The sequence below is a fragment of the Lygodium microphyllum genome, chromosome 8 (assembly GCF_053477565.2).
Source record: "Lygodium microphyllum isolate KBCC chromosome 8, Lygodium_microphyllum_v1.1.10, whole genome shotgun sequence".
Taxonomy (NCBI): Eukaryota; Viridiplantae; Streptophyta; class Polypodiopsida; order Schizaeales; family Lygodiaceae; genus Lygodium; species Lygodium microphyllum.
The window spans coordinates 833,143-843,777 of record NC_141142.1 but is presented as its reverse complement, the minus strand read 5'-3'; the positions used below and the strand labels follow the sequence as shown (position 1 = coordinate 843,777).

The 10,635-nt window shown below is 38.9% G+C and overlaps 1 protein-coding gene across 1 annotated transcript; it reads left to right on the top strand.

The window, feature by feature from the left end:
• The first annotated feature begins 254 nt into the window (after window positions 1-254).
• On the top strand, window positions 255-4,253 carry LOC148031884 (pentatricopeptide repeat-containing protein At1g06140, mitochondrial-like). Its single transcript, XM_087682451.1, has 2 exons — window positions 255-742; window positions 843-4,253. Exons 1-2 carry the CDS (start codon window positions 650-652, stop codon window positions 2,661-2,663), a joined length of 1,914 nt encoding a protein of 637 aa, XP_087538577.1. The 5' UTR covers window positions 255-649; the 3' UTR covers window positions 2,664-4,253.
• Window positions 4,254-10,635: the final 6,382 nt, after the last annotated feature.

The following is a 10,635-nucleotide window of genomic DNA, read 5'->3' as shown; positions in this document are numbered from 1 at the left end:
TATGTGAAGATGATAAATTTTGACCTATTCTCCTATGTGAACATCATAATATATCTCTTTTGATAACTATTAGTACTAAGATGAACTTAGGTGAGTTACACAGAAATCTTGATATTGTACACCTATTTTTGTTCGAGAAAATTTTTGCTTTATTTTTGCACTTTGGCTGCACGTGTCTACCTAGTTTTTAAGTGGATTTGCCTTGAATCATCATTAATCATAAAGTCGTTTTAAGGGAACGATACCGTCGATTGTATTTATCATTGTAATTTGTGAGGACGTTTGGACACTCGAAATTCCGCAACCGCAGCTTAGCTTCTGAATTTGGGACGTGGGGGAGATTCCATCCCAGGCTCCAGCCCCTGTGCAATCAATCATCCATGGTGTCCAAGGGACTGCCGATGATTCATCGTTGGCAAAGAGAGATGCGCAACAAGCTGGATCGGAACGGTTTTCAATGGTTAAGCTTCGCGTGACTCCGGACCATTCCCTGTGTGTCTGTATTTGGGGAGGAGGGGGCGCTTACAGGTTTCTACCAAATTTGGCTCAATTGACGCGATCAGAGGTCTACCGATCAACCTGTCTATGTAGGGTGGATTTGGTGTCTCATCTCCAACAGAAGAGTCTAGGGTGGCTTTGATGCGCCGGAATGGCGTGCAGAGACCTGGACTTGTTATGGAAGGAGTATTTCCCTAATCCCTCCCAATCCTGCCAACCCTGGGGTCATCAGAACATAGAGAAGGTAAGGAATTGCCTTACGGTTTCATACAATCGGAACAGCACAGTATGGATTATCTGTTACATGTGTTAGAATGTAAGCATTTCTGGACTTTGCATCACAGAAAGGCCCCAGGTCGCCTGTCTTTAGGTACAAACAGACAAGACAACCCCCATGGATGGACAACTGGCACAGTCCACATTCCGTCCCAATCGAAGCAAGCAAGAGAAGCCAAGTAAAAGATGGAGATTTCCATACTGTACCAACAGTGTTCGAGGACTGTACTACCCTTTTGGACTCAATAAAGGCTTGTGGCAGATACAAGGACCTGCGGAAAGGCAGCAGGATACATGCTGATGTTCTCAAAACAGGGCTTCTTAAGAGGAACATTTACATCGGCACTGCCCTACTCCGAATGTATGCCAAGTGTGGTGCGCTTGCAAAAGCGCAAGAACTGTTTGATGAGCTTCCAGTACGGGATGCAGTCTCCTGGACTGCAATGATTGCTGGATATGCTCAACATGGGCTTGGTGAGGAAGCTCTGTACTGCTTTGGGCAGATGGAAGATGAGGGTTTTTCCCCTAATTCAGTCACCTTTGTTTGCATTTTGAAAGCTTGTGGCAGCATAGGAGCAACCGAGAAAGGTGAAGAAATACATGCTGCAGTCCACAGATTGGGGCTCTTGGAAAATCAGGATATTGTGCTTGGCACTGCATTGGTCGATATGTATGCCAAGTGTGGGGCACTTGCAAAAGCACAAGAAGTGTTTGCCAAGCTTCAGATACGGGATACAGTTTCTTTTACTGCACTGATCACTGGTTATACCCAGTACGGGCTTGGTAAGGAAGCACTAAATTGCTTTGACCAGATGCGAGACGAGGGTGTCTCTCCTAATGCAATCACCTTTGCTTGTATTTTGAAAGCTTGCGGCAGCATTGGTGCCACTGAGAAGGGTGAGGAGATACACGCTGAGATCTGCAGGCTGGGGTTACTGGAAAATCAGGATATTGTGCTAGGAACTGCACTGGTTGACATGTATGGTAAGTGTGGCCTGCTTGCCAAAGCACAAGAAGTGTTCGACAGGCTTCCAGTACGAGATGTAATTGCTTGGACTGCATTAATTTCTGGATATGCCCAGCATGGATATGGTGAGAATGCTCTGGATTGTTATGGGCAGATGCGACAAGAGGGTGTCTTTCCTAACACAATCACCTTTGCTTGCATTTTGAAAGCTTGTGGCATCATAGGGGCAACAAAGAAGGGTGAAGAGATACATGCTGAAGTCTACAGGCTGGGATTATTGAAAAATCATGATCTTGTGCTAGGCACTGCATTGGTGGATATGTATGCTAAATGTGGCATGCTTGCAAAAGCGCAAGAAGTGTTTGATGGACTTCCTGTACGGAATGTAGTCTCATGGAATGCACTCATGGCTGGATATGCTCGTCTTGGTAAGGTTGAAAGGGTTGTTGACTTATTCAACAAAATGAGAGGAGAATGTGTTGAGCCTGATGATATCACCTTCATTGCTCTGATTACTGCTTGCAGCCATGCAGGTCTAGTGGAGGCAGGGCAAATGTACTTAGATCTCATGAGCACAGCATATTGCATCATTCCGACTTTAGAACACCACACTTGCATGGTTGATCTTTTCAGCCGTGCAGGGCACTTTGTGAAGGCAATTAGTGTGATCGCAAAGGTACCAGGTTTTGATCTGTGGTTGGCTATTTTGGGGGTCTGTCAAAAATGGGCAAATGTGGAGCTTGGGAAATGGGCCTTTGAGCACGCATTGCAATTGGATGATAAATGTGCTGCAGCATATGTCTGCATGAGTAATATATATGCTGCTGCAGGCATGCAACAAGAAGCGGATGAGGTTGAAGCTTTGAGAACTAACAATGGGGCATGGAATATCCGATGTGTCATCAACCCTTGTGTACTGTAGATCTAAGTGCTCAACTTTTGATTTAGAAGTTCTTTCATAAGCTTGTTTTATTGCTTTGTTTTCACTTTCTGATTTACTGGTTCACTATCAGATGCCCATTTAAAGCTACTTTTCAGTAGGCTGAGCTTTTTCCATCTGGTGAATTTTGTTGACTGTTGATTTAGTCAACAAATTCTGCAATGGGAAACATTATCTAAGGGTGAAATTGCCCAGGGAACTCTCAGAGGCATCCTCACTGGCAAGCAGCAACCAACACATGATTGATGGGATCAATGGAGAAAATCTGCCTATTTTGACCACATGCATGGATACTAGTTTCCTGGTAGATGCCACTCATAGCTTTACCAGATCTCAGCCACCTATAGTATGGATCTTGTTCACAGAATGGAGTACGCCTGAATTGTCAACGGGGAGGGACCTGAGGGGGACCGAGATGTTGCTATGGCATTTTTCAGGAGCAGTGCAGGAATCTGATGCAGATCACATCATTCTACAAGCTTTGGTGGTTGTGTTAGGCTTTTGGCAGAGAGATTCATTCTTAATGCTCAATTATTATGGGGAATGTGGAAGAGGGAACCATGTAAAAGGGTCTTGTTGGTCACGAGAATGATATTTTGAGAGTGAACTTTGATTACATAAATGTTTGAAATCCACTTGTGGGCTATATGGTCTTACGGGGGAAAAAGGCACCTTGAAAATTCTCATTCTAGATTTACTCTACAGACTCCTTCCTTTTATGTATCCTTATCTTTTCCCTGCAAAGTGTTTATCAAATTGAGCAACAAGTGACAATAGAGCTACATATCATAGCTCATTTGGTGGCATGAATGATTTAATGGGATGCATGAGTATGTTGGTTTAGCCCTTGTGCCTTAGGAGAAATGCCATAAATATGTGGGGAGTGAAAATGCAAGTGAAAAGAAAAACCATACAATAGCATTCCCATGGGGAGCAATTTATGCATAATAGGGAAAAATATATCTAATCTTCAAAACAATGTGAAATGTAGGCTAACATGTCCCAACAAAAGAAAAAGGAGTAAGGGATTGCATATGACTCCTCTCGAGTTGGGCAAAACAATGCTTTAAATAAAAGGGATGGCCATGATCCTCATTGTATAGGGTGAAGAGACCACAAATGTGACTCATTATGCAAGTTAGAATTGACTCCTCTCAAGTTGGGAAAACCAATGCTATAAATAAAAGGGATGGCAATGATCCTCATTGTATAGGGTGAAGAGACCACAAACATGACTCTCATTATGCAAGTTAGAATTGGGAAAACCAATGCTATAAATAAAAGTCATGGCCATGATTCACATTGTATAGGGTGAAGAGACCACAAATGTGACTCTCATTATGTAGGTTAGAATTGATATGAACAAACATATGGGTAGCAGAACAACATGTGGATAGCTAAGACAATATAGGAGATGATAGCATGCATTCTAACTATGACACAAATGGGGGAAGATATAGGAGAGAGATTGAATGTAGAGATTAGATCCTAGTACCAAGGTTTGATAGGGAGTTTACTTTTCTTTGATTATTTGTTAGAGAGGGTGGATAGGTTAGAGAACATGAGTTCTTTGAGAAAGCAGAACTTGAAAAGATAAAATTTACCTCTATACACATGGAAGGATGTACTACTCAATGATGGAGGTATATGTTAGAAGATGACATATTCTCCTCTTCAAGATTTAACAAAAATGCTAACATGAAAAGTATATGTTACTCCTTTGCACCACAAGAGTGATGAACAAGTAGTATGAATTATTGCACAAGAACAAAATATCTATTGAATATTCATATGCATTTTTGATTGCGTTCATGCAAATCTATGCCTTCAATGCAATTGTAGACTTTATACATGGACTTAATGGAGCAATATAAGCTAATACTATTACTCAAGAATGCAAACACTTAAAATAGAAGCTCTTAACTTGGTTGAATGGTTTGAGATCTACCATAAGTATTAGTGGCTTCGAATTATTATCCAATACTAGTGCAGTTGGAATTATCTATACACGCCACTAAGATTGGCGGTATGATTCCTAGATTTTTAGCAATTTTTAGTGATAAATCAAGCGTTCTCCAGTCAAGCTAGAAAGCAACTCACTCACCCCCTTTGAAGATTACAAAACTCTATAGGATGCCAAAAAGAAAAGCACTTAGTCCCACAAAAAATTGAAGAACTTCAAGAGAAAGGCCTATGCTTTACCTACACTAAGAAGCGGTCACTAGGACATTCATGCAAGACTCATGAATCGATTGTTGAGAATGAGGATAGTGGCCATGCTATAAAGGGAAAATGTAGAGGTGAGGGAATGTAGTCAGGAATATAGAGAGGATGATCGTTTGATAGTTAATATAAATTTCCTCATGATCCATTTGGCAGCCCATATGCATATAAGGATGATGTATGTGTTAACCCTCTCTAAGAAAGCAAGAACGAAGGTGATATGCGCAAGGATAATTGCAAAATTTTGGAAAATAGATACAGAAATAAGAATTTTTATCAAGTACTTAAAATTTTAATAGGAAATACATTGTAAATTATTTGGGAGAGTTGGGTTCACTCCCATGCAAATTGTAGTAATATTTTGGGTGAAGCACGAGCACAACAATCTCAACTCAACAAGTTGGAAAGAATTTGTAACCAATGGAGTATGGACAAAGTGGGAAAGGATCGAGATGGAAGGGTGCCTAAAAAATAAAGGCCATATATAACAACTAAGAAATAAAAGGATAATCTCATTCTTGTGGTGTGCAATCTTGTGGAGCTCTCTTATTGCTTCTTGCTTGTGTGAGAGGAAGAGAGTGAGAGAGGGAGAGTGTGAGATTGAGTGAGGGATTGGTGTGGGTGAAGCTATTGCTTCTTCTTCTTCTTCTATGCAAAGCTCGTGCAGTGATCGAGGTCATTTAGGTGGAGGTTGCTTGAGGCACATTGCTTGACTCATGGATTTATCCATGAACCTTATATATAGATTACAATGAGAAGGTAAATCGGTGAGTTTGCTATATTTATTTTGAGAGTGTACAATGGTTATGTGAGAGATATCCATAGCTGCATTTCTTGAGCTGGAACAACCGACATAATCAAACAACCAGACGTGTACTCTCTATGTCGAATGGTGGAATAGGAGCTTACACTCCGAAACATCACATGTATTAGCTTAGGACGACCAAGTTGAGGGGTAATCGATTTGTCATTTGTGTATGCTATATTTTAATTTGGAGTATAAGATAGTTTTTATTTTTAAAGTACTAAAAGCACAATCTTGGAGCTATGTGTAGCAATTGGCCACCACACAACGCCACAAACCATTAGAGTGTGAGTCGCATGGAGATTAAGACCTAGATGAATGGAATATCACTCATATGCACCACTAAGCACAAGGCTAAAAGTAGTGTGAGACAACACCACTAATATTTGAGAAGTGGGTCCAATGCACACCTGACTGGGGACATAGTCATGCCTTTTGCCAACTAATTACCACTCTCCTTGATTGAGAGTTATGAGTGGAAGCCTTAGTGGTTAAAACTCTTGCGACTTGAAGCAAATTAAAACTCACAATGAGAGAGACCCACTCTCATGGATGACAAGAAAGATCTTCTAGGATGTTGAGGCTCAGTGTGAGACTCAAGGAATGATGTAGGGGCTTTTTGTGTATCACTATACCTAGTTTCAAAAAAGATTTGAGTGGAGATTGGAATGACAGAAATTGTGAGGGCACATATAACGAAGTAAGAAGTAACCATCCAACATGCTAATCTGACTATCTAAATCCAAGAGAGAGTGAAAAGATTGAATCATGCTGTTAGCACTAGTGTTTAAACCATTGACATTGAAGTCAAGTGTTTAAGGAATGTGTTGTACTTTTAAGGCTTAATGCTTGTTCGCACATTGTATTGAAAGTAAGTAAAAAGATTTGCTTGAGCACCATTGTAACAAAGCAACTACATAGCATTCAATCATGCTAATTGTGAAAAATTGAAAGCTTGATTGTACAATGTGCATTGTCAATTGCACAAGGTGGTAAGAAGATCATTTACTGCTAAAAATAATTTTAAATATATGATGAGTTAATTCAAAAAGAACCAAAAGATATAGTCTTGAGTATATGTGAGAGGCCAAGCAAGGAAAAATGAAAACCTAGAGCTAAAAAATTGACCCCCACAACCAATACCCTGTAGTGAGAGAAGGAAAGCACATAGAAAGAAAAAGCCAACTATTTGTAACCTCCAAAGAGAAATGAGTAATAGAAACCCCTAGCTATTAATGTGCCTTGCTAATGGACAAGGGCTAACTAGGCGATGATCACCATTTGAACCTCAAGTGAACACACACTAATCAAGTAGTGAACTTCTAGGAGTGAGAGGTGTCTTCATCAAAAGCACTTGTTATCCTATTTGGGATTTATTAGCTTCATTGAGACCTTAGTTGCACAAGAAGAGTTGAAAAACATGTCTATCTGAAGCTCAAATGCAGACAAATTACCCTAGTGCATTTCCAATGAAAATCTAGAACCTACTAGCACAACACGAAGATGAGGATAGTACATGAGATAATAAAGACAGATTCAGAAGAGGAGAGGAGGCTAGGAAAACATCGATTACAACAAGTCACCAGGTTTACATAGGCACAACGAGTAGATAAGCAAAGGAGAGGTTGAACTGAATCAAGTACAATGTATCTTAGTGTTCATTGGAAGAACTAGACTAGGATGCATTAAGATTCGGGACTCTTGCTCTATAGATTCTAGGTCATTGTTACCTCGCTGTCAATTCCTTTGAGAAAAGTTCTTGGCCCACATGTGTTGAGATGGCAAGCTCAATACATGTGGACATTGATGGACCGCTTGGTTAGATGGGTTCGCACATCTACACTTAGCACGTCGATGGTCATTATGGTTCTCACATGGCCATTAACTTATATCTTATTATATTTGGATTGTTGCACCTACCTATAGCTAGCATAATTATAGCACTGGTCGATTACTATAGTTAGTTATGCATTGTTTGACTTAGTAGCCCACGTTCCTTTATGTTGTAGCTTATCTATACTTTGTGTACATTGTATTGTGGGGAAAAGAAGAAGAAGAAACTAGCAAGAAAATGATTTGGTTTCCATCTCTCTTCTCGTGTTCTTGTATGTATGGTGTGTTTTTGGTGCAGTAGCTCAAGCAAGTCCCCCAACACAGGATTCATGACATGGTATCAAAGTGGCACCATTGAGAGAGACCAATTTTGAAGGCTGAAGTGAAGAAGAAGAAGCAAGGGTTTGGGTAAGCAAGTAACAGGTAAGAAGCTCTCCCATTCTTCCACTCGTTCTCTTGGATAGTCCTTGTGGAAGCACTGAAAGCAGGGCATATGAAAAATCTCAAATTGCTGTGAGATTTGGTATGCAAGCAGAGCACTATATATTTTTCAAATAAGCATCTAAGGACTTACTGTTGCTTTTTTGGCCATTTGAGGCCATTTTGGGCCTCATTTTAGACCCGCAAGGTTGCAAATAGTAGTTTTAGGGTATATTGTGATATCGGTTGTGTCAATTGAAAGTGGATGCATAGGTTACAAATTTCAAATTTGTAATTTCTGAGATATTTGCTAGGAAGCAAATTTACCTGTAAATAGATTGCAGATTCTATTGAGGAGTTAGTGAAAGAGACTACTAGGTGTGTTGTTTTGCACTTGTTGTAAAAGGTTGTAGAAGACTTGCTTATTGTTTTGTATCAATTTTGTGATAATGGAAGAGAATAGTGGAAACCGTATCATTGGTGAGAAGCTGGACGAGAACAAATACGCACCATGAAATTTTTGTGTGATAAACTTCCTTATTGGAAAAGGCCTCTATGAGTTTGTTTCAGGTGAAGAAAAGGAGCTAGAGCTAAGTAATCCTGCTACGACTGTAAACAAATTAAAGGCATGGAAAGAATGGAATGCAAAATACAAAAAGGTAATGTATTGGCTACTTACAATAATTGATAACACTATATTGGGGCATATAAAAAACGCAGAAACTTCACATGCAACTTGGACAATCTTCAAGAATATGTTTTCAATAAATACAAATGCACAAAAGATTCAACTCAATCAAGAGTTAAATATCTTGAAGAAGGGAAAGATGTCTATAAATGAGTATATTTTGAAGGTGAGAAGCATTGTAAATGCCTTAGGAGCTATTGATGCAATGCCTGATAATGATGATTTGGTTTCATCTTCTTTGGGTGTCCTTAATAATGAGAAGGCATGGAAATCATTTATCACTTTTGTGGATGTACGGACGCCATTTCCAGTTTTGGATGAGTTGGTCTCTCTCATGATCACTAAAGAGATCAAGATGCAAGGTGAAGCATCTAAAAGAAGTGGTGAACAAGTTTAAGAATTTTACTCAAGTTCAGAAAGGAGACATGGTAGATCCTCTTCAAGAGGCTGAGATATGGAACGTACTGTGATAACCAACAAAACATGTTAAATTAACCATTCGGTGAAATGTAGATTCCAAGAGGTTGCAGAAACTTTAGAGACAAGGGGAGCTCTAGAGGAAGAGATGGATGGCAAAATAGAGGTTCCATCAATTTTGGTATTGTTTGTCATTATTGTGGCAAAATAGGTCATATTATAGCCTAGTGTTATGGTAAGAAGGATGATATCCACAATAGTAAATTGCAGCAAGGAAACTATGCATCGTCTTCATGACAGAATGAAGACAAAAATGAGCATGTGCTTGTTATGCAACATATGATGCATGCTATCATAGGAAATGGGACACACAATGATGTATGGTATGTTGATTTAGGTGTATCTAATCATATGACCAACCATATTGAATAGTTTGTAGAGATGTAGGATTTACAAACTTTAGGTTATATGTAGATGGGTGATGATTCATGCTACCCAATTTCACACATTGAAAAAGTTTCCTTGGTTTTGCATGATGGTCTATGAGATATTACATGTGCCATCTATCATAAAGATTTGTATATGTTGGCTAGATGGTAGAGCAAGGACTGCAGGTTGGATTTAATGCAAAATGTTGTTTTATGAAAGACTCTAATGATAAGTGTAGGTTGGTTGCAAGAGGAAGTAGAGTTGACCACATGTTTACTTTAGATGTTGGAATTCTTACTATGAATGCTGGTATGTATGCTAAAGGAAAATGAGTGGTAGAAGACATTAAAACATGGCATAAATATATTGGATATACAAACGTGCAAAGGAAAAAATTAATGCAGTCCAAAGGGTTGGTTACATGGTTTCTTGCTTTTAGAGTTAAAGAATTTGATAAAGTGTATAAAGCATATCAGTTTGGTAAGCATGCAAGATATTATTTTTTGCATAATAGATATGTAAGCATGAATATACTTGATGTCATGCACATACATATATTTAGGAGCCTACAAAAAATATATCTCTTAGTGGCAATAAATATTTTGTCATGTTTATTGATGATTGTTCAAGAAAGCTATGTGTGTGTTTGATGAAGGAAAAGAGAGACTTCAAAACTTTCAAGGCTGCTATTGAAATAGAAAAAGACTTGAAAGTTAAGTACTTGAGGTCAGATGGAGGGGGAAAGTACATCTCTAATGATTTCAGTGACTTCTTAAAGTCTCATGGGATAAAGAGACAATTTACTTGCAGGTATACCCCACAACAAAATAGGATTGTAGAAAGAAAAAATAGGCATATTGTAGAAGTTGCACAGGCATTGATGGCTAATTTTTTTTAAACCAAAACATTCTTGGTCTGAAGCTATTTATATTGCCATCTATATTATAAATAGAACATCCACAATTGCAGTTCATGAAATGACCCCCAAAGAATGTTTTACATGTAAGAATCCTGATGGGTCGCATTTGAAAGTGTTTGGTTGTATTGCATATGTTCATATGCTAGATGAGTTGTAAAAGAAGTTTGATCCAAATGCTGAAAAATATATTTTCATAGAATATTCTTTAGAGCACAAAGGG

Coding starts and splice junctions, on each gene's coding strand:
- LOC148031884 (XM_087682451.1), top strand. CDS start 650: ATGGCGTGCAGAGACCTGGACTTGTTATGGAAGGAGTATTTCCCTAAT. Junction 743..842: donor GTCATCAGAACATAGAGAAG/GTAAGGAATTGC, acceptor TTTGCATCACAG/AAAGGCCCCAGGTCGCCTGT.